Source organism: Arvicola amphibius, chromosome 11 (assembly GCF_903992535.2).
Source record: "Arvicola amphibius chromosome 11, mArvAmp1.2, whole genome shotgun sequence".
NCBI lineage: Eukaryota > Metazoa > Chordata > Mammalia > Rodentia > Cricetidae > Arvicola > Arvicola amphibius.
Window position 1 is genome coordinate 118,263,136 of NC_052057.2, and position 24,581 is coordinate 118,287,716.

Below are 24,581 nucleotides of genomic sequence, written 5' to 3' on the forward strand. Positions count from 1 at the left end.
TCCTTTCTATCGCCCAGGTAACTGAACAACGGAAAGGCAAAACTTATGATGAAGTCAGGCGCGAGGTCCAGACCCTGGGTTGGAGCTGACACTGACCAAAGGATGGGGCATGGAAAACAGCAAAGCTGAAAGCAATCTCTGGGATGAATTCCAGCTCCCTTTTCAAAAAGTTACATTTTTAGCATTATAAAGAAAAAGCCAAACCAAACGATGATTACACATCCACAGGAAAAATCTGCTACTTCAGTCTCTAGTCCCGTCATCATCACATGAGCTAATGGCTACAAACAGGCTTCTAGATGTCCATCTGGAAGAGACAGGCAGGGCCCGGGAGAAAAGCTTACTGTTCCTTTCTTTGACTTACGTTTGTTTCAGGGAGTATAAATGTAAGCACCAATAAACTACTGTATCAAGAAAGATGTTTGGTAGAATTAACTGTCAGAGACAGCTGGAAAACAACGAGGTTCCAAGTGCCTGTGAATAAGCTAAAAGCTAGAAATGGTACCCGGATTCAAATAAAAATATAGATTGGCCTAACTTTAAAATAACAAATACAAACTATGTATGTATTAAGTGTAACAACAACCTAAATGGCATTTTTGGATATTTGCAATGTCAAGCTTTAGTCGTGCATATTATTTTTTTCGATAATGTGCTCACAAGGGCATGTAAACTGGTTTGTCAACCTTGCCGGATAACAGACGTGTAGCTAACCACAAAAATAAAACTTACAAAAACATTTCTTTTAACAAAGGATAACACATTGCAACAACAAGTAAAACTAAGGAAACAGGAGGAATTACGGTCGTTCTCACAAACTACCTGTTTCTGAGGCTATTTTTTAGGCAGTATCTTGAACGTGGATGAATCCTAACGCGGAGAACTGCAGGAGGAGGAGTGATTAAACCCTGACTTCGGGACCGTCCCGTGGGCACCACAGCTCTGATAACCTCAAGAATGGCTTTGCAGTGAATTTCCCAACTCCCCTCTTGTACCCTCGGCTCAAGGGTTTAAATGTAAATCCAAGGAACTAACGAGACCATTGCCAACTCCACTCTGTAAGATAAACTGTTTTCCAGCAGAATGCAGCATCTAACTGCTCAGCCAAGCGAGGAAAGTCTAAAAGCACAGTCCTACCATGCAGTTACTGTACCACAAATACTTTTTTACGCCATTTATCACTGGCAACTTAGTTTCTTACTGCTTCCTATTTTTCCTCTAACTGTGGGCATCCACTCTAGAAAAATACTGCTGGCTTTTTAAAAAAAAAAAAAAAAAAAAAATCAGTTTCTTGGCATTGACCCTGAGGGGCGTGCAGAGATCTCTCCAGTCCATCAGTTTTAACCCAAGAGGTCCTTTGGACTCCTCGTTCCCTCAAAACCACTTGCACGCCCCTGCCCTTTGCGGTTCATTATCCCTCACTGCGCAAGGGAGCACTGTCAGGTTCTGCGCATTCATCCAGACTCCCCGCCTCCGTTCCTCGCGCGGGGAGCGAGCCCAAGCTCCCGGCGCGCGCACCCGAGCCCACCCAGCCTCGCCCCGCTTTCCAGCGCCGAGCAACTCCGGACCCGCAGCTCCGCCACTCCCCACCAGATCCCTCTCCGAGACTCCCAACTCTGAGCTCCACCTCGGCGTCCCACTCGGGGAGACCAAACTTTGGGCCATTCTCTCCGCGCGCCCGGGTCCTCCGCAAACTCAGGGGCGCGCGCCCCCGGCCGCCTCGCTCCCCGCGCGCGGGCCGCAGCCAGGCCCCAGCCCCTCTCCCGAGCCCTCCGCGGCGGTTGGCGCGCTGCACAGCGCGGCCGTCACCTTCTCCCTTCGCCATCGTCTCCGCGGAGGCCCGGGTGGCCCGCCGGCTGCCGAGCGGCCCGGAGTCTCCCAAACCTCCGCCGTCTGCCAACCCGCGGCCGCCGCGGCCCGATCCCGGCCGCCGCGCCCCCACTTCCTGACCCGCCCCCCTCGGGTGTCGCCGCCAACTGTGTCCCCCCAGGCGCTCCGGGAACCAGAGTGCAGGGAACGGAGGCCGGCCGGAGCGTTTCGCGAGCGAGCCCGGCGTGAGCCCACGACGGCGCAGTGATGGCCGCGCTCAAGCGAGGAGAGGGGCTCGTGCGCCCGCGGCCGCCCTCCCTCCCTCCCTCCGCCGTGACCCACCCGCACCGCAAAGCAGGAACCAGAGCGAGGTCTCGTGACGTTGGGATTAGACGCGGGAAGTCACAGACTGTTGTCCAGATCTAGTCCCCACGTCCGTCCCATCTTACACAGAGAAAATTGAGGTCCAAGCGCAGAGCAAGTCACTAGAGCGGGAACCTTGGACCTGATCCTCTGTCAGTGCCTGCATGTTCTCACGATGGTTTCAAAGCCTGGCAAAACGTTCTAGACGGGCTCTGTGGACTGGGAGGACAGTGTTTGTTGTTGAGACTGGAGCTCACTATATATAGCCCAAGGTGGACTCTTGCCTCAGGTTCCCAGCCACAAAAATGACAAGAATGATCCCCTCTTTGGTTTCGAACACACTTGACTGCTACAAAAAAGAAGCTTGTACTAGGATATTCCCTATCGTAACCCCAGAATTTGAGAGGGAAAGAAAGAGAGAGGAGAGGGAGAAGAGGGGAAAGAGAAAGGCGGGAGGCTCATTAGTTCAAGGTCAAACGCAGCTACATTTGCAAGTTAAACTATTATCAAATAAAACAGGACACAAGACAAGGTAACATGTCAATCACCAGAATTGGCTTAAACAAAATATTTGTACATCTCAGTGTTCTGGCAAAAACATAGTAGTGCTTTGGTCTGTTACAAAGGAATACATGCAGATTATTCCACAACAATAGAATGTAGTTTCAGTTTGCTGTTCTGTTCATGTCTCATATTGCATACAGTGAGCAGAGTAACACTCGCAAGTATTAAGAACCCGCTAACCCAATTAAAATTTCATTGTAAAAAACATGAGGCAACTTAGTTCGAGAGAAATGAACCTTGATTCATTCTTTCATATTATCAAACCTTATGAAAACAGTACGTACTGTATGAAAACTTGTGTAGAATATTCCTGAAAATAAGAACCCTGGAAGATGTACAGTTAAAAAAAAGAAGACATTTTTCCACTGAGCCCAAAGCCTCCAAATATAGTAAAAGTAGAATATCATTTGTTAAGACACTGTATGTGCGTGCGTGCGTGCGTGCGTGCGTGCGTGCGTGCGTGTGTGTGTGTGTGTGTGTGTGTGTGTGAAGTTTGAGCTGAACCTACATGAACTGGTTTTCTTATGATAACTGAAGATGATTTCTGAGATGGCTATCTTGAGCTAATCATGTTACTCTTTTGTCTTCATTTGTTAGTTCTTAGTCTTTTTCTTTATTTTTGAGACATATGCCCTAGACTGGCCTTGAACTCATGGCAATGCTCTTGACTCCAGTTCCCAAGTGGCGAGAATAAAGCCATGCAACATTATACCCAGCTTTCTGTAGTTTACTTTTCTTTCTTTTTTTCTCTTTTTTCTTTTCTTTATTTATTTCAAGACTGAGTTTCTCTGTGTGGCCCTGGCTGTTCTGGAACAGGTTGGCCTCAGATTCACAGAGATCTGCCTTCTGAGTACTGGGATTAAAGGAATGATCAATCACCACTTGGCTGTACCTTTTCGTTTGTGTTTGTTTTTTGTTTTTTTGTTTTGGGACAGGGTTTCTCTGTGTAGCTTTGAAGCCTGTCCTGGTACTCATTCTGTAGACCAGGCTGGCCTCAAACTCACAGAGATCCACCTGCCTCTGCCTCCTGAGTACTGGGATTAAAGGCGTGCGCCACCACTAGCCACCTATACTTTTTTTTTAATTTTTAAAATACTGAAGAAGTGGTGTCGAAGAGATGACTTAGAAGTTAAAAGATCGGCCGGGTGTTGGTGGCGCACGCTTTTAATCCCAGCACTCGGTAGGAAGAGGCAGGTGGATCTCTGTGAGTTTGAGGCCAGCCTGGTCTACAGAGCTAGTTCCATGACAACCAGAGCTGTTACACAGAGAAACCTGATCTTGAAAAACAAACAAGAAGAAGAGGAAGAGGAGGAGGAAGAAGAAGAAGACCGATATTCCTAGTGAAAAGTTTCTGCACCCCATAAGCTTCTCTGCTGAGGCAGTAATCCAAATCAGACCAAATCAAATTAGAAAAAGCCCAGATTTAATGGGTAAGCACTCTCAGATGATTTTCCATCGCCTCAGAGAGGTGGAAAAGTGATACCAGAAACCAACAAGTCTGTTTTCAGGGGCGAGGGCAGTTTAAGTACTCTGTGGAAGTGGTCTTGAGCATCTCTCAGAGGGTGTCATCATTTGGTGGGTTTTCTGAGATGCAGTAGGGTTTAAAGAGAGATGGGGGAGAGGGCTTGGGGTGGAACTTCCACCTGAACACCCCAGGCTCTTTGGGTATATGGATGCTAGAGGTTGGGATGGAGCTTCTACCAGAACATCCCAGACTCTTTTGGTATATGGACATCGGTTCATGTCTGGCTGCTTTCTGAGGTATGAGGTGATGTGGGGGAGAAGCAGAGCTGGTGAGCTCATGCATGCTCAGTGGTAGGTGTGAGTGGATAAGCATCTAGTTAACTGCCATCCTGGAGACCTCAGGCATTTGTTTCATGAGGAAGCAGAAAAGGCAAGTTGCTGGGGGGAAAAAACTAGATTTTTAAAAATATTTATTTATTTAGACAATATTCTGTCTATATATATGTCTGCAGGCCAGAAGAGGGCACCAGAACTCATTACAGGTGGTTGTGAGCCACCATATGGTTGCCGGGAATTGAACTCAGAACCTTTGGAAGAGCAGGCAATGCTCTTAACCACTGAGCCATCTCTCCAGCCCAAAAACTAGATTCTTAACACCTGTTCTAGCTGTATTGACAAAGATGAGTGTGCCAGGAGCAGATAGGCCCTTCATTGGGACACCTTGGAAAACCAGAGGATGGAGGCACCAGCTGGGGGACAGGCCAGGTGTCCTGAATAGGTGACCGCTTGAGCTTGGAGAGGAAATGCCAGCATGGATGTCCCAGAAACGTGGTTGCCAAAGGGGTGGTGAGGATCATATGTAAGCGTAGGCCCCAGCAGCTTGGTACACACCTGCCAAGACAGGAAGGTAGGCCCGAGCCTTGGTTTACCCTAAGGCAATACCTGGTTCTAAGAAAGACCACAAACACCCTAGCTCCATCCAGGAACAGATGCCCCTTAGCCCAGCACACACCCATCCCCTTTCACCAAGGAAGAAATTCTTAACATTCCAACCATTGCAGATAGGATCACCTGCCAGTCCACACCCATAGCTTTTCACCAGGACACCCCTAGACAAATGTCAGCCAATCAGGGGTCCTGAACCTTAGAAATTCCTCACCGCTACCTTTGCTGCTATAAAACCCAACCCCAACTGAGTTCAGGGCTCTCTGATCACTCCAATACGTTGGGCACAGAGAGCCCAAATTTGTGAACTTGTGAGAAAAATAAAGAAAATAAAGGCTCTTTGCTTTTACATATGGGACTCGGTCTCCTTGTTGGTTTTTGGGGAAGTCTGCAGATCTGTCCATTGATGCTCCAGACCTAGGAACTAGCTGCTTGAGGAGTACTCTGGGCCCCAGGGAGAGTGGGGCAGGTAGTTATGACTGGGAAAGAGTGTAAGAATGCAGGGAAGTGACAGGGTCTTCAATGGGAAGTTAGCTCTTCTTTGCCTAAAATTTCCCTTATCTTTTGTGTGTGCGTGTGTGTTTGTGTGTGGGCAAATGCATGTACGTACACATGTGATGGTCAGAAGTCAAGCTTAGTGTTCTTTTTATTAGTGACTGTATGTGCATTTGCCAAACCATGCATGTCTCCGTCCATCTTTACATGGCTCCTGTAATGGATTAATGGCAGAAATGCTGCAGGTCCCCAGTGGTGGCAGTGGGAAGAGGGTCCTGAAAACAGCCAACTCACGGAGATCTGCCTGCCTCTGCCTCCCAAGTGCTGGTATTAAAGGCAAGTACCACTGCCACCTTTGCTATTCTATTAGGAGCCAGCCTCCACCTGAATGCCTGCAGTATCCTGAGCATTGTTCCGGCCCTAATCCTGAGCTTTGTCTCCATGAATGGAACCCATCCCTATGAAAGAGGCTCCATGGACTCTGCATCCTCCATCAGCAGAATCCATCCTTATGCTTATACAAATCCTGCCCTGTTTGAGTTCCTACCCTGCCTTCCTTTGATGATGAGCTGTGGTGTAGAAGTGTAAGCCGAATAAACCCTTTCCTCCCCAAGTTGCTTTTTGGTCATGGTGTTTCATTGCCACAATAGGAACTCTGGCTAAGACAGGCCTGCACAGGTTCAAGCTGCATGGGATCCCAGCCCTGAGAAGTCGAAATGGACAGAAACTCTCATCCTTAACCAAGATCCAGCCTTCCAATTGATACCCACTGCAAAGGAAAAATATTTTCTCCAATGCAGCCCCCTTGGCATATAAAGCACCCGACCAGCAGGAGACAGGCAATAAAAAAACTAAACAAAAGACAATCATATTTTTGGAGGTTGACAGTATTTGGTTTTTTTCCTCTTTTTTTTAACCTTACTGATCTTTTGCTTGTGTATTACTGTTTCCAATTTTGTATTGTTATGGGTTGTTTTTGTGTGTTTCATGTGCTGTTTCTTTTTTGTCTGTTTGTGTTCTAAAGACTTGGAGGTGGGGAAGACCTGGAAGGTGAGGGAAACCATGATCATCATATATTGCATAAAAAATTATTTTTAATGAAAAAACAGGATTTCATAACAGAAAAGTTTTAGTCAGACACAAGCCTGCAAGCACAGCTAATCAGAAGGCTCTAATAGGGGAACTGCTAGGGTAGAGAATTTAGTGAAACCCTGTCTCTACACAAAGAGCTGGAGCTGGAGATAACGGCTGCACACTTGCTTGCCTTGTTTTCAGTTTTTAGCACAACCAGTCCACCGGTTTTCTTAAATCCTGTTACAACCCTGAATACTTATCTACGGCTAGGAACTGGTTCCTGAAAGGCATGCAGCCCTGTGCCGAGTAGATGTCAGAAGCAACCAACCAGAGCATGAGGTAAATCTCACAATCAACTGCAAATACAGATATGTTGCTAGTTTGAATGAAAAGCAACTTCTTGAAAACGTTACTATTTCAAAAGAAGAATCAGCCGGGCGGTGGTGGTGCGCACCTTTAATCCCAGCACTCGAGAGGCAGAGGCAGGCGGACCTCTGAGTTTGAGGTGAGTCTAGTCTACAGAGCGAGTTCTACAGGGCAGTCAAGGCTACATAGAGAAATCCTGTCTTGAAAAACCTAAAAAGAATTATTATTATTTTGATGTTGGAGATCAATCCCAGGTCACATGGCAAGGACTCTATCACTTAGTCCAAAATTATAAAACTATCAAAGTATTATAGGTCATGAAACTGTGAGCCCCCACATTAAATGTTTTCTTCTAGAAGTTGCCTCGGGCATGGTGTCTTTGTCACAGCACTAGGAAAGTAACTAAGACATTCACTCAACTAGTACTTACTGGGTGCCACATGAGTACTGCATGACCAAAAGATGCAGTGGGAAACAAGAATTGCACTACCCTGCCTCAATAGACCCAGCTAAGCTGGGCCACTTGAGTCCAGGACAGAGGTTAACTCTTGGTTGTTCCTGAGTACAATGGCTGGGAAAAGCAGGAAGACTGTAAATCTGATAAGCATTAAGGTTATATATATATATATATGAATGAGATCTTTCTCATTTCTTACCCCATCATCCTTACTAAATTCCCTATCTCCCAAATATTTATGTAGGTTTTCTGAGACAGGGTTTCATTGTGTAGCCCTGGCTGTCCGGGAACTCATTCTATAGACCAGGGTGGCCTCAAACTCGGAGCTCTGCCTGCCTCTGCCTGCTGAGTGCAGGGATTAAAAGCGTGTGCTGTCATCTGGTCATACTGTATTTTGTCCCCTGGTTTTGTGACGATCTCTCTCCTCCTCCACACCCTTCTAAGTATTGGAGCAGTCATGTCCAGTCAAGTACAGAACACTGGAAATAGGAAGCCAACACTGGCTCAGTCAGTAAACCAGTGTGGTGCCACATAAGATGGTCTAGATTCACAGCACCCACATTAAGAAGTCAGGCATGGTAACCACTGTCACCCCAGCACTGGGAGGTGCATCACAGTGCCAGGCATGGAGGTACCTGCTGTAACCTGATACTGGGAGGTGAGTAATGGAGATTTGGGCATGGTGGTACCCATGGTAATCCCAGCAATGGGAGGTGAATCAGGGAGCCAGGCACAGGAGCACCCACTGTAACCCCGGCACTGGGAGGTGAATCATCACTGAGCTGCAGATTCAGTGGTGTTCCTGTCTCAAACCTACGCTGGAGAATAACTTCACACACATGGACCTGGACAGGTGTCCAACACGTCACAAGTGTTGTAATTTCCAGCCTCTTGTTGGAAGCTTTTGTAATTGTGTATGGTAAACGAGGGCAAAGGAGTCCCACCGACAGAAAGGCCGACCTGTCACCACCCCCATGAGCCTTGTCAGGAACAGACTGCAGACCTTGAGATTAAGCAGGCAAGTTTTATTAGTGAACGTAACAATTCTACAAAAAATACAGTAGTACTATAGCAAGCATCGCTGCCCGTCTAAGCCCCTCAGAGCTTCAGGCAGGAGTGGCTTAAGGCATCAAGTATGAATTTTTATTCTTGTTTGATTTCGAGTGCCGGATCTCAACAATTTTTCCCACAAAATGTTTTTTTTTTTTTTTTTTTTTTTTTTTGTCTCTCTTCCTGCTGCAGTTGAAGGGCTCATGTTGGTCAAGTAAGAGGGTAATGTTGACTCCCAGTGAGGGTGTTAATGCAAAGTAACTAAAAATCGCAGCCGCAAAGGCAGCATGGCATTGCATCCAAGCAAAGGACAACACAAGCAACGAAGAAATATGTGCATTGAATCAAATCACTTTCCCCTTGAGTTACACGAGGCAGAGGGCTGGTTAGCGTCTAGGATTGCACTTCCGGAGCGCTGGTTCCACGCGGGCAGCGATCACGTCAGTCCACACGCGACTACAGTCTTACGGTTTTACAGGGTTTAAGTACTTGACAGTTGAGGCCTTGGGGAAGAGGGCTCGTAATATGTACAAGCATTCACTTTGGTTAGTATACTGCTTCCAGAATACACCTGTTCAAATACCTTCTTTCTGTGACATTAAAAACTATGGAGTTTTTCCTTATCAAAGTCCAAACCATCAACAATGAAAAAAGTACAATATAAGATAATACATATGAAGCCGAGCACTCAGTTACAGCTCACACTAGCAACCACAAACCACACGTAGCTGCTTCTCACTTTTGGTGTCCAATTCTGGCCCCTACTTCATTCTTATTTACAACTGGTACCTGCCGAGAAGACATCCAAACCCTTTAACTAGGCATGAGTGGAGGGGGTGCCGGGACTAGAACCCAGGGCTAGAGCATGCTAGGCAAGCTCTCTCCTACTGAGCTACAGGCCCAGTCTTGTCAGAGGCGCTTTAAAAAAAATCTGTGTTTTTAACTATAAGGCATCATGCTGGCATATATTGAAGAAAACTAATATTTGAGAAAATATTAGTTTTATTTTATTCCTTTTCTTAGTTTGGTATTTTAAGTAGTCTAGGAACTTACACTTAAATTACTTAGCAAGAGAGTTTTATTTTACAGAGAACGGGGAGACAGAAGAGTGGGAACACACAAAGAAGCTTCTGTAGCAATTGATGGTGGATGGTGGGCACTACTGGAATCTGTTTTACTCTTAAGACAAACTTAGGAAGTAATTAATGCCACTTTAGCGGGCAGTGAGACATTTGACTTCAAATTCACATTTTAAATTTCCGACTTGCCCTCAACAAGGAGCCAGGTGTGTGTGTGTGTGCTGCTTGCTATTAAGATTTGGCTTCCAAGCGGGTCTCTGTGCACTGGTGTGAGTGAGGCAAGGAGGAGGGGGCGTTCTCGAGGCCCTGAGGACAGAGGGCCATGAGATCAGGCAGACAATGCTAAAGGAGACGGGACTGTGCTGCAGGTCTGTGTCCTTCTCTGTCTTGTACTTACTTTGTCTTTGTGTGTGTGTGTGTGTGTGTTTGACTGCCCTAAATGGTCAATAAAGGCATTGCCAGTGCACGTGGGGAAAAAACAAGAAGATTTGGCTTTACTGGCTCAACTTTTTTCACTCCACCAAAAGATGAGGCCCAGGCCTGCTGTCCAGTCGGGTTGGCTGAAAATACTGCAGCCCAAGTGTATGCAAACGTCCCCTGAAATTGCTGGAAGCTTTCTTGTCTGACGGTTTCAGGATCACTATACGTCTTTCAAACACTGAAGGGAGGAAAAAAAGAGAGAATGTTATATCCTCTACATTTAATTTTTCCAATTCTTAGGAGACTACCATTTTTCAGACAGTCCTGTGGGATTCACAGTCAATGGTTTAGAGTTTAACAGACTGGCAAAGGCATCTGGCCATTTCTGTAGTATCTCTGCACTACCCTTCCCTTTGTATAATTCAGTGTATTTAACATGAAACATCGCACCTGCCAAACGCAATTCAGTTCCACTTCAACCCATTCTTCAGCGTGGGTCAGTAGCTATGGTACCCTTCTAGCAGCAGAAGTTCAACTCAGTATTAAAGGCTTCACACAGAGTCGGAGGACGGGGAATTGCGGTCTACTGTTTGGTCGAAAGCATCACCCCAGCTCCCTAACACGCCTTTATACTGAGTCTGGAATATTACATTTGGGGGCCTCATCCCAGCCCCTGGTACTCATCTTTGGATCACTGAGCAGGAAGCTCCATTTCAAGCCCCCTCCCCTGGGAGTTGCCTTGGTCTGGACTCCACCTCCAGAAAGCCTGCCAAGCAGTGTGACCCCCTCCCAGGGGGGTTAGGACCAATCCCACAGGCTATTTAGGCAGTCCCTAGAGAATAAACACATGGTCTCCCCCACCCCTCACCATGCTTTTCCCCAGTGCCACCCAGGAAGGAGCACTACATTAAACATGGGCATCTTTTATTTGGTCTAATTTGGTCTGACTGGAATTATTTGCATCGGTGGAGAGGCTGGTCTACAATCCCAAGGGAGAAGAGACAGGGGTAGGAGAATTTCTGTTGAGTTCCAGGCCAGTCCGGTCTACATAGAGAAGATCTTGTCTCAAGAAAACCAACCAACCTAAATAAAAACATAGATCTGGAGAACTGGCTCCCAGCACTCAAGAGTAGGTAGCTCATAGTAACTCCAGCTCTAGGGGTCCTGATGTCCTGTTGGCCTCTGTGGGCAGTACATACTCATGGTACACATGTATGGACATATGTGTGTGTACGCACACACACCACCCCTTGACAGGTTGAGAGATGGCTTAGTAGTTATGAGCACAAACTACCCTTTTTTAAATAATTTTTTTCTAAGATTTATTTATTTATTATGTATACAGTGTTCTGTCTGTCTGCATGCTTGCTGGCCAGAAGAGGGCACCAGATCTCATTACAGATGGCTGTGAGCCACCATGTAGTTGCTGGGAATTGAACTCAGGAACTCTACTCTTGTAGAAGATGGAATTCAGTTCTTAGGACCCAACTCAGGCAGCTCACAACTGCCCGTGACTCCAGCCCAGGGTATCAACATTTCTGGTCTCTTCAGGCAGACACGGCACAGGCACAGATACACAATTCAAATAAAGACTTTAAAAATAAATCATGAAGGGCAGGAGAGATGGCGCAGCAGTTTTGAGAGCACTGGCTGCTCTTCCAGAGAACCTGGGTTCAATTCCCAGGACCCACATGGAAGCTCACAACTGTCTACATGTACAATTTCAGGGGATCTGACACCCTCACACAGGCAAAACATCAATGCACATGAAATAAATCAAAAAGAGAACGAAATCTTGAAAAAAAATACTTTAAATAGTAGCAAGTTAAAAAAAATTCCTAAAATTCACAAATTTCAAACAAAATGTTAAAAGCTATAAGCAGCACCAAGGTCTATGACCAATGGCAAACAGGAACTCTCTACGCCAGTGAACGCTCAGGGCCTCAGGCCAATCAGCTCCTCACACACCTGTGGGTCTCAACCCCTTCTGCAAACCTCTGCCTCCAAAAGCATTCACATCACAACTCACAACGGCAGCAAAATTATAGTCATGAAGTAGCAACGAAAATAATGTTATGGTGTGTATGTGTGGGGGAGACACTACACCCGGGGAGCTGTATTAAAGGGTCATTGCACGAGGAAGGGTGAGAACCACTGCTCTAGGCTGTCACGCTACATCCCTTGACTGACTTTGGCACTAGGGATCAAATCCAGGTCCTCACACACGTTAGCTAAGGGCTACTGAGCACACCCGAGTCCGTGGCCACCTTGAAGATGGGGAAAGTGAAGCAGATGGTGGTCCCACCAGCACAGCAAGCCATCCATACCCAGGGATCGTGTTTAATCAGCTACTGATGAGCACTCAGGAGGAAAAGCCCGAGTTCTGATCATACAGTCTTTTCTGGTCAGCATCTCCTCTTTTGAGACATCTTAATTTTACTTAAGTATAGCCACGTGTGTGCGTGCTGAGGTATATGCAGGTGTCTGAGGCCATCTCCTACAGCTGATATTGCACGTGGTTCTGAACCCCGTGACATGGGTGGTAGGAGCCAATTCAGCTTGTCAGCAAGAGCGGTATGCGCTCTTCTGTTGTTTTGTTTCCAGACAGGGTTTCTCTGTGGGGCCCTGGCTGTCCTAGAGACTCTGTAGACCAGGCTGGCCTCCAACTAAGAAGAGATCTGCATGCCTCTGCCTCCTAGTTCCTGGGATTAAAGGTGTGTACCACCACCACCTGGCTAGCAGTATATGCTCTTAAATACTGACTCAACAGCCAACCTAGTCACTGTTCTCCAAACAAGTAACCACTGGCAACAGCAGCAACCAGGTCAGGTGTGGTGGTGCCCATTTGTAATCCTAAGCAGGTGATGCAGGAGAATTGCTCCCAAATCCAAGGCCAGTTTGAGCTACATCTAAAGTATCAGACTAGCCAGGAGACACAGCAACACTGCGTGTTGAACATTCATTTTGCACTGTATTATAGGGAATCTAGAAATATTTGAAGGAATATGGGAGGATGAGTATGGGCTATAAACACATGCTAGGCAGCTTTCTATGAAGGCTGGGAGCACCTGTGGGTTTCTGGCACAGGAGGCCTCAGACTTGGAGGGCTGGCTGGAATGGAGAGACCCAGGATAAAATCTTTGCACACACACAGGTTTCCCGCATGCTGTTTTATTTACATGGCACGCTTACATATTAGAAGGAAAACTGTCAGCACTGTGGGTTCTTCTACATGTAAATGAGAAACAGACAAAGACAGAAATGGAGATGGCTCCAGCTTCACGCAGCCAGTCTGAAATATGGTCAAGACTAAGTAACATAATTGGTACAAATTTAAAATCAAGTATTCAAAAAGAAAACCCCAAATGCTAGTTACTTAGCATTCATGTTTAAAATGTGGCTTACAAAGAGACAATTTAGTGCTCAGCTTAAAACACTAAGCAGGAAAAAAAACTTCTCTTTGGATAAAAAAAATATATATATAGTTAGGAAATCTATCCATTACCATAGTCCCACAATTTCCCACTTCTTTAAGCAACACCAACCTAGTTTTCCTTAAACAACTTTGCTTCTCCCAATGCTAATACCATGGAGAAGCAATTTTACCAGCAGTTAAAAGAGCATCTCAGACAGCTCATGAAAGTCCTGCATAGTCCAGCATGAGAGAGACCCAGTCCTGGCTTGCTTCTGACTTGAAAGTTGTTGATGGATATTTCATGACGTGAGCATGGCTAACACAAGGCCCTGGATCTTCCACATCAGTTAAATCTGAGCCTGTCAGATACCAGTCAACCAATTCCACCTCTATTCCCAACTATCATATATTATACTAAGAATCACCTTTATGGGTACTTAAAAGCGTAAGCTTGTTTGGGCAAGGGTCAGAATTATTAAGGACATTAGATATCTGCCCTCCTCAGACCTTCAGTCTCAGTGATGTCAGTGGCACGTCAGGGCTTAACAATAGAGCTGCAGCATTCCAACAACAGGAAAGAGAAAATCTCAGGACACAGAAAAAAAAAGTTTCCTTTTCTTCTTTAGAAACAATAAAACAAATATCATGACCCGAAGATAACTTTTTAAGTTTTATATACAAACACCCACAAATCTGTCTGTCCTTTCTGGCGTGATGCATGTTAAAACAGTGTCTTATTTTGTCATAAACTATCATTAAAGTATTATGTACACAACAGAATTGTTTTTCTTTTTCCTTTTCCTTTTAGAGACAAGGAAGGCTTCATGCTGCAGACCAGCCTGAGGCTGCCTGGAAGCTCACTGAGATTTGGGTTTAGTTTTTGAGACAGGGTTTTTCTTGTACTGTGTAGGCTGGTCTGAAACTCATGGAAATCCTGCTTCAGCCTCTAAAGGACTAGACAGCTGTGATCTTGCACCAACACACCTAGCTGACACAGGAATTTTAAAAGATAACTGGATCTCACCAGGTATGAAATACTAGCTTGGGCTAACAGACCCTGTCTCAATAAAACAAAAAAGAAAAAAAATCATCAAAGTCCAAATTTCTGACGAGTTATGTTTGTTTAAATACGCTAGCGTAAGGTAGACAGGAGCCCATTAGGTGCCCCATGCTGGCCTTGCGTTCCTTCCAGCTCCTGTTTCCATCTTTCTCTCAAGTGCTGGGATTACAGAGTCATCGCTAAGGACGACCTCTTCAGGCCCTAAGGATGACCTCTTCAGGCCTCTGTGGTGCACAGACATACATGTAGGCAAAACACCCATACACATGATAGAACGTGAGTGTGCGTGTGTGTGTGCGTGTGTGTGTAAGAAATAGAAAACATTCTTCCCAAGTGCAGCTCCCTGTTGTTTGGGGGTTGACAGCACGATGACGCAGTTCGAGGAGGTGAAGATCCAAGGAAGCCAGGGAGACCAAGAAGTCAAGGGCCTAGGTCAGCTCCTTTCAAGGACTGCAAACAGGGAATACACTACAGGGACAGGCAGAGCAGAGTGAGCTCCTAAGGCCCAGGGTCTGACACTCTGAGCAGCACAGAGCAGCAATGGATGATCTATGCAGTTCCAGGGACAGTCCTGGGCTGGAGCCTGGAACAGGAAAGGATTTGTGCGGAAAAACCAAAGAAATCTTCATTACTTCTTAATTACAATAACTGAACTACATTTCTGTAACCCTAAGATCAACAGTATCAACATAGAACTTTATAAAGCTTACAGCAGGAGGGGGTGGTACAGCTCAGTAGCAAAGAGTTCGTCTCGTAGACACGCAGCCCAGGGTTCTGTCCCCAGCTCCACAAAAGCATAGCTTACAAAGTTTGCCTGCATTCATTAATCCACCTGATTCCCAGATAATGTTAAATCAAATATACAACATTGTTTGCGTCTTTTGCACAGAGAAATGCCACCTTAACACATTTGCATCTCTATATGAGCATAGAACATATCTATAGACAAGCAATACTGATAGATTGAAATTTAGGTGCAAACACTACCTTTGCAACCTCAGGAGAGAGACTAGAATTGCACAGGGGAGGAACAAAAAACAAAAACAAAACCAAAAAACTTGTCCAGTTAGGCAGTGGTGGCACATGCCTTTAACCCCAGAACTAGGGAGGCAGAATCAGGTGGATCTCTGTGAGTTAGAGGCCAGGCTGGTCTGCAGAGTGAGTTCCAGGACAGTCAAGTCTGCACAGAGAAATACTGTTGCAAAAAAACAAAACCAAACCAAACCACCTATATATAAAAAATCAAACCAAAACCATGAAAACAAAAACAAAACCAACAAAAAACAACAAAAACCTTATCGACTTAAGAGACATTTCTTCCAGCCAGATGTCAAGCCCCCTCAGGGATCAGGGACTACTGAGCAAACTCAATAGCTTGTAAAGTGCTTTCACGATCTTTTGGGGACATGAGGAGACAAAATGAAAATGAAAGTTACCAGTGAGATAAAACGATGAGCTTTCCTCAGTGGGACCTGGACACGTTCCCACGCTGGGGCGCAACAACCCTTGCAAGGCCCCCGTGCTATAAAGTCTCACTGGAAAAGGCAGATCCAATCCTCCACTGGAAAAGGCAGATCCAATCCTCCTTGCACCCCAAAACTATGTGTGGCTCGGAATGAGGAAGCACACACAGTCACAATTCTCAAAGATAATGAAATACTGGCAATTTCACCCCCAGTTTTGAGTCCATCTGGTTAAAGTTCACACCCCTGAAAAGAACAAGTCTGGAACTCCAACAACCAAATATGAAGAACCGAGCCACACCCATCCCCGGACGTGGCCATGACCTCTTGGGCAACCACACATAGAGTGCCGGTATCCTTCTGGGAAAAGCTGTGGGCCAATAGGAAGTGTCCTTCTTGAAGGCAACCCATCAACTATCAATATTTCTTCTTGCTAGCTTCAGAAGTAAAGGAGAGAAAAAGGGCATACAATGAAAGCTTTTTAATAGTTTTGGAAAAAAGCCATTTTTGAACATGAGGTCTTATAGTATTGTCCAGGCTGATCTCAAATTCTAGCCTATGCTCAATGAGGTTCCTGGTAGGAAATAGCTATCACACACGCTATATGCATGTACGTATGTATGTATGTTTATGTATGTATATATATAGCATGTGTGTGTGTGATAGCTATTTCCTACCAGGAACCTCATTGTTTGTATGTATGTATGTATGTATGTATGTATGTATGTATATACATACACGTTTTATATATATATACACACACGTGTTATATATTATATATATACACATACACACATATGCATGCTATATATAAACCTAGCTGAGCTGTACACTCAAAAAAAGAGCAATTCTTCTAAAATGGTTAATTTTTCTTCTCTGTAAAGTGCATATATGGGAGTCACTCTGTGGGACTCAGGGGTCATCTGGAGAAGCAGCAAGTGAGCCACCTGGTTGGCCACCGCCAATTAAAAAAAAGGAAGACGGAAAAGAAAGGTGGAAGGCAGAAAGGACGAGGAAGAAAAGCACTCTTACCCTGCCCCTCAACTGAGAGAAAGCAGTGTCCACACTGACGCGCCCTCCAGAGTCACGCCCCCCCCACGGACACGCCCTCCAGCGTCACGCCCCCCCCACGGACACGCCCTGCAGCGTCACGCCCTCCAGAGTCACGCCCCCCATAGTCACGCCCCCCAGCAGCACGTGGCTCGCACTCCAATCATAGGGATACAAACTTCATGCTCCAATCTAGGTTCCTTCAAGGTCTCCTGACATCAGTGAGGAAAGAGGAACCCCTGCCTCACCTCCTTCCTAGAGAAAAACCTCAGATCCTTGGCATCTGTTTGGGCCTCTCTGATTTAGCTTACACGATGGGTCCTTAGAGGTCCTTACCTTCTTTTCTGAGGACGATCTAACTGCTCGGGCCCTTAAATACAAACCCATTCTTTGGGAAGAGTCCTGGCCTGGTCATTTGTGTGGAGGACAAGTCCATCCTCGGTTGCATACTAAAATGCAAGTTAGAACAAAGAGGTCAAAAGATGGACAGCTTGTCACTATCATGCTATTTTAACTAAATACATCAACAAAAGAATAACACTTAGATCGTAGGAGATGACACCATTACAAGCCACACACACACACACACATACGGACACTCAAGGCTTCATTCACTACCTGTCAAAACTCTCTTCTAGGAGGAAGTTACACTGGATATATGGATTAAAAACTGAAACACACTGGGCAGTGGTGGCGCATGCCTTTAATCCCAGGACTTGGGAGGCAAAGGCAGGAGGATCTCTGTGAGTTCAAGGTCTATAAGACCTAGTTCCAGGACAGGCTACAAAGAAATAGAGAAACCTGGCCTCAAAACACAAAACACCTCCCTCCCGGGGAAAAAAAAAAAAACCACAACAACAAAACACCAGACCACAATCAAGGAGGAGCAAATCTGGATCTTTGTGTGATGTATAGATATACACACACACACACACACATACATATACATACACATACATACTAAGTTTGCATGTACACCTGTAGACCAGAAGTCATTGGATCTGATGGTTGTGAGCTACCATGTGGGTGCTGGGAATTGAACTCGGACCCCTGGAAGCACAGCCTGTGAGCCATCTCTGCAGCTCAGAATCTGATCTCCCCACTCCCCCGTTTTTTCCCACAAGACAGGGTTTCTCTGTGTAAAAATTCTGGCTGTCCTGGAACTCGACTGATAAACCAGGCTGACCGCAGATTCACAGGGATCGGCCCGCCTCTGCCGCTCAAGTGCTGGGATGTAATCTGATCTCTCAATAGCAAATTTACACGGTAACTTCAGGTATGACAGGTTATCGCCTATTTGAGCATCAATCACTTTGTCAGGCATTATAGATTAAACCCCCAAGCCCAGTGAATTTTAAATAGTTTTAAACTACTGAAATAAATTCTCAGTTGGGTACTAAATAAAAATTTTTAATGAGTCATCGAAAGACCCAAAGTCAGAATGTTGAGAAGGAAGCTAGATTTATTTAAAATTCAAGGCCCTTGAGACCAAGGGCTAAGGAAAACAGCAATGAAGTTTTAAAGAATGAGGACTTCTGAGAGTCCCCAGGAGACGAGCAACCCAAGATGCCAGTGCCTTCAATGCTTTATCAGATTCTGTCAAAGCATTTTACCTTCAGAATTCTGCTCCCACTTGCCTTCCGCAGCACCTTCTTCCCTCTCCATACCGCAGACTAGATCCAAACTACACATAACCTTTTTTTTTATTTTTCAAGACAGGGTTTCTCTGTGTAGCTTTGGAGCCTGTCCAGTAGATCAGGCTGTCCTTGAATTCACAGAGATCCACTTGCTTCTGCCTCCTGAGTGCTAGTATTAAAGGTGTGCACCACCACACCCAAAGATAATGCATTTCTAAAATGACATGACACCAAGTTTTATATTCATTTAAAAGATAAAATTGGACACCATTGGCAAACTTCATTTATTCAACCAACTATTTCCTGAATATTTGCTTACTATGGAAGCATATAAATTAATCAGTAATCATAATCCTATAAAGTTCATCAGAAAGAACCAGAAATTAAATTAAAACATGGCATTAAGATTCACAACAGTAACCAGCACAGAGATGCATTCCTATAGTCTGAGTATTTGGAAGACAGAGACAGGTGGATCTCTGTGAATTCCAGGCCAACCTGGTCAAAAGAGTGAGTTCCCGGCCAGGAAGGGCTACACACTTAAATCCTTACAGAATAGAGAAAAAGGAGAGGGGTGGGGAGGAAGAGAGGATGATTCTAAACAAGAGCAAATAAAAAATGGCGAACAGCAATCAAGTACACTGTGGATAAAGATAAGCGGCCTACACTCAAGGGAACAGTTCTAAAGAGGTCATCTAAGATTTCACCTCCTGTGACAGGGCCAAGGCACTCAGGCCCCCACAGGAACCAACTGTTACCTGAAGAGCCAACAGCAGAGGAGGCGGCATGGACTTTTGAAATGATAGTAGAAAACCTTAGGTTTTATGTAGCAATGAGAAGAAACTGGGTTAGGTATAGATTTGAATCCATGTCTCACAGCTTGAGTTACTGAAGGAGACACCGGGATTATTGAGTTCCGAAGCCATCTCAATCTGATGATCCAGTTTATAGATTCTAAGTCTTCAACAGGCGTGCTGTGCGTGCCTATAAGCTCAGCTCTTGGGAAGCAGAGCCCGGAGGGTCACGGCAAGTTACAGCCTAGCCTGATCTACACAGTGCTCCAGAGGCCAGCCAAGCTATATGAGAGTGTCTCTCGAAATAATTTAATAAATAAGAAAATAAAAATAAGCTCTAAACACTTCCAAAGAGCAAAATTTCTCGGAGAAATAAACGTACCATCACCACGCTTCTGATTATAGCATGGAATTCTAACTCTGATGACTCTAGGAGCCATGCCCGATTTTTAGAGTTTTAAATAGTTCTCACTTTGTACTTTGCACATGTAGGTGCATACACAGGCATGTTTAAGTACACACGTGTGCCACAGCAGAGGTGGAGTCAGAGGATAACTCTTGAGGTTGCTTCTCCACCACGAGGGCTCAGGAACTCAGGCTTGATGGCAGGCACCATGGCCCTTCTGAGCCATCCTGTCTGTCTGTGTCAGAACTTCCATCACAAATCTAGAAGTGATCCTAATTATGTGTTTGGGGGAAATCAGTATCTATAACTGCCATCCATGGTACTTTTTTATGTAAGATTAATTTTACTTTATCTCATTATTATTGTATGTGTAGGGCTGATTAATTTTACTCAGTATGAAAGTAAATGAAACTGGTTCAAACCAAGCTACACCATTAAGCCCAGCTGGCCATTAAACTTGAGAATTCTTCAGAGTCTCTACAAAGGAAAAATACAAAAGTCAAAGTATTTTCTTCATAAGACTTCATAAGACCTTTTCAATTCACTTCTGGTAAAAACTGTATAATTTCTGATTGGTGGTGGTGCACACCTTTAATCCCAGCACACAGGAGGCAGGCAGGCAGGCAGGCAGCTCTGAGTCAGCCTGGTCTACAAGAGCTAGCTCCAGGACAGGCTCCAAAGCTACAGAGAAATCCTGTCTTATCTAATCAGACAAGGTTTAACTTGAAATCACACTCTCCAGAGTCATGGACCACAATGAAATGGTCTCTGCAGGCCTGGCTTGCCCACCCCGTGCTGCGCATGAGAAGGGCCATCCTGGAGCGGGCTATTTTGAAGATTGAAGACTGAAGCTAATCAGCTCTAAGAGGAAAGAGGAAAGATTCTGCTCAAAGACCAGTAAGACTTCAATCAAGTGACTTCAAGAATGAAGGGGGTTTGCTGAGATGAACTGGGAAGAACAGATTTTATCCACTGTTACAAACCCATTACCAAGAAAGCTTGTTCTTAAAGTCAGAAGACAGTGACTGTCACAGGCAGGATGGAGAGCAAAGCCAGCAGCAGCAGAACCAGGTCATTTCGTGGAGGCCATGCGCCCCCTCCAGGTCAAGGCCTGAACAAGTCTGTTAGTTGAGGCATCTGTTTTCTTTTTCCAAGGTTATACAGAGACTTTCCCTGGTGCCTTTAGAAGAGGCTTTGTGGTTTTGAAATACTCAACTTGAAACTCCACATTTAAATGTTCATCTATTATTTGCAGTACTGGAGATTGGACAAGCAGTCCACCACTAAGGTATATATTCCTAGAACCCCTTTTATTTATCTACACGTTTTCGGATGACATTTACTATTGTGTGTGTGTGTGTGTGTGTGTGTGTGTCTGGGAAGGTGCACATGCTGTGAAGCATGTGAAGTCAGAAAACAACTTCCATGGGTGAGTCCCAGGGATCAAATCAGGTCACAAGGTTTGGTTGGTAAGCACCTTCTTAAAAAAATAAAATACATTAAAATTAAGGTGGTGTGGTGGTGTATGTCTTTAATCCCAGCACTTGGAAGGCAGAGGCAGACGGGTCTCTGTGAGTTCAAACCTGCTCTATAGAGTGAGTTCCAGGACAGCCAGGGTTGCATAGTGAGACCCTATCTCAGAACAAAATTTTACTTTATGTGTATAAGTCATTTGCCTGTGCACTCCTGATGCCCTCCTGAGGCCAAAAGAAGGCACTGAATCTCTGGAGCTGGAGTGATGGATGATGGGAGCCAGCCACGTGGGTTCTGAGAACTGCCGGTGCCCTCCACAAGGGCAGGAAGCCCCAGCAGCAGGCAAGCCGCCTCTCAAGCCCCACTGTTTTATTTATCTACTTACTTACTTTATGAGACAGCGTCCCACTTGGTGGTGCTGGCTGGCCTGGAACTCTGAGATCTGCCTGCCTTTTTGTACGATTAAAGGGATGCACAACTTATGTTCGAAGTCAAGGAATTGAAGGACAATTCCAAGAGAACTGCCCCCTCACCAAGCCTGCTGCTTAAGCACACACCTGAAATCGCTGCGTCCTCACGAACTTTCCCATGGCACACAGGTTTCAAAAGCACAGACAGATTACAGGGAAAGAGGATTATGGAGCAAGAATTATGACATCAGAGGAAAGCCCTAATCTTGTCAAGAGGATAAGCCTGGAGCTAGGCCCTCAACAGAGACTCGATCTCATGCCTCGATGAGAAAACCCATGAGCACAGGCACACATGTTGCAGAGAACCAGTTCCGTTCCTAGCTGCGTTTTCTCGGCAAACCAATTTGAATACGAGGGCACTGAGGATTTTCTTCCTCAAGCTACTGACCTGGTAACCTTGGAAGAAGTTAAGAATTTCCTTAACTCCAGTATTGTAGGCCAGGCCCTGCACTCTGACCACCGTGCCAGGCTGGGGCGGGACACTGCTAAGATTAGCAGCTGTAGGGAAGTAGCCAAGACTATTAGGCGAACCTGGGGGGCTAAAGGGAGAGAAAGCACAGTGAACCGACAGGAACACACAACGTTGAGTATTTACTCTAAAACATAATACTTAAAAAGCTGACGTTTTGAAGGTGATGTTCTTATCCTTCGATGCGGTACCTTTCCTAAGAGAGGTAAGAATGACACAGAGGTTCTGCATCACGTTGCCACAGCAGCCAAGTGGAGAGGAAGTGGGGTTAATGCAGGATTAGATGCAGAACTTTCCCCGATCTCTCAGGTTCTCAAAGGGAGAGGAAGAAGAACTAAGCCATCTCCAGCCACTCAACCACCTCCAAAGCCCAGGTCCCTGAGGGTTAATGAGCCGATTTTAGACATGAAGAAGAGGCATGGCTATGAGGGACAAAAGGAAGCACAGCCAGAGCCCGAAAGTCCACAGTGAACGCTCCCGAGAGCCAACAGCTCCACCCACGTGCACAAGGAAAGGCAGAGCAAGGACACAGCAGAGCAGATCACACCCGGGCAATTTCTGCCAACATGACTCATTCTTTTTAAAATACTATTTATTATTTATTTATTATGTATACAATATTCTGTCTGTGTGTATGCCTACAGGCCAAAAGAGGGCACCAGACCTCATTACAGATGGTTGTGAGCCACCATGTGGTTGCTGGGAATTGAACTCAGGACCTTTGGAAGAGCAGACAATGCTCTTAACCTCTGAGCCATCTCTCCAGCCCCCAACATGACTCTTTAAAAACAGAAAAAGGAGAGGGTTAGAAGGACTCAGAAGAAACTGAACTGATCACCACTGAAATGAGTGAGGCCTCCAGGCATTTTCTGTAGCAATTTCCTCCGTGAAGCACAGGGCCAGTCAGTGCCTACCTTACGTGGTACCTCTAGTGACCACTGTATTAGTCTCATTAACTCAACAATCAGCTTTATGAGATTCCCACCCAATTAGTTCTCTACAATTGGAGGTCAGATAATTACAGTTTGAAATATGTACAGGAACATTTTTTTTTTAACCCAGTCATAAACTTAAGAAGCAATGCTGATTACAGCTTCAGATCATGAACTTCTAGCCACCTCCCTGTAGAGGTAATTGTACATTACAGAGAAGCCACCTTACGTGATTGTGACAAACAGACTACCAGATGAGCCTCCAGCAGCCATAGGTGACAGGAATTAGCCCAGAAACCTTTCATTTGCTGTTAACGCGGACGATCAACACCTTCAGTTCCCAGACCATGATCTCACACTCAATCACTCCTAAGATTCCGTGACATTCTCTTACTCTTGTTATCTCATCACTTTTAAATATTGTAAGCCTGGAAACAGCACTGGGCCTCCATCACCAAACCTTTAAGTCTCAGTAGACATCAAACACATGACGAATCTGAACAGCCCTGGGAGACTTTCACACTTCTGATAAGAACCCTGCCTACCCACCCCTCCAAATTACAAATCAAAGATTCAAAGTCAAATGCCCCATTACTGTACCAATATATTTTAAAGCAACCCAAGAGATCTTAATGAAAAACGAGATTGAAATCACTGCTTTAAGAGACTCGTGCAATCAACATTAGGGATGGGCATATGCTGAATTGAATCTAATGCTCTGGCCGCCCTTCAAGCCAACACCTCTGTGTTTTTACAGAGGTGAGAGAGACCTTAGAGTTAAATAATTTCTTACTGAAAACATCAGTTAGCCCCGTATCAAACTAGAAAACCACACTGATCTCTCAAGTTCAGTATTTTCTTCATATTTAACCAGTATTCAGTGAGTGTATTTGTTCATATGAAATATCTGATATGCTGAGTGTAATATACGAAGACCTCTCCATTTATGTCAATACAGCCTGGACTCCTGTATAAAGGACATGAAAGTCTTGTCGCGTCCCTAACACACTTATTTCATACACTGTCCTATGACATTTTATTGCTTTTGCCTAAAGATCTTCTATAAATTCAGATGGGGTCTCTGGTATATTCAAAATATATTCCAGACAGAAGCAGATCATGGGCCAGTGAGACAGCTTAGTGGGTAGAAGCACTTGTGTCCAGACTGATCCCGGACATGGCGGAGAGAGAGACACAGCACATGTACACACATCCAAACACAAAGTGAATATAGGCATTAATTAAATACAGCAGGGCTTCTTAAGCAAACAAGTAGTCACCACAAGGGCTGATGGCAGCTCACTGGGTAAATGCACTTGCTGTGTA

General features: G+C 45.2%; 2 protein-coding genes across 3 annotated transcripts in view; both read right to left on the reverse strand.

Annotated features, from left to right (window-relative positions):
- The window catches only part of Dpy19l4 (dpy-19 like 4), a 56,753-nt gene extending 54,816 nt beyond the window's left edge, over positions 1 to 1,937 (reverse strand). The window contains exons 1-2 of one of the 2 annotated variants that reach the window (XM_038347425.1): positions 1,810 to 1,889; positions 823 to 883 (exon numbers count right to left, since the gene is read on the reverse strand). Coding sequence is in view for 1 of the 2 variants with exons in the window: in XM_038347424.1 (XP_038203352.1) it covers positions 1,810 to 1,825 (16 nt within the window). In the remaining variant the exon portion in view is untranslated. Of the gene's footprint in view, positions 1 to 822; positions 884 to 1,809 lie in introns of both variants that reach the window. The other variant, XM_038347424.1, reaches the window with a different exon arrangement.
- A 6,846-nt stretch (positions 1,938 to 8,783) lies between these two features.
- The window catches only part of Esrp1 (epithelial splicing regulatory protein 1), a 55,583-nt gene continuing 39,785 nt past the window's right edge, over positions 8,784 to 24,581 (reverse strand). The window contains exons 14-16 of the mRNA XM_042055980.1: positions 22,243 to 22,393; positions 17,411 to 17,523; positions 8,784 to 10,324 (exon numbers count right to left, since the gene is read on the reverse strand). Coding sequence (XP_041911914.1) covers positions 17,446 to 17,523; positions 22,243 to 22,393 — 229 coding nt within the window. The 3' untranslated portion in view covers positions 8,784 to 10,324; positions 17,411 to 17,445. The remainder of the gene's footprint in view (positions 10,325 to 17,410; positions 17,524 to 22,242; positions 22,394 to 24,581) is intronic.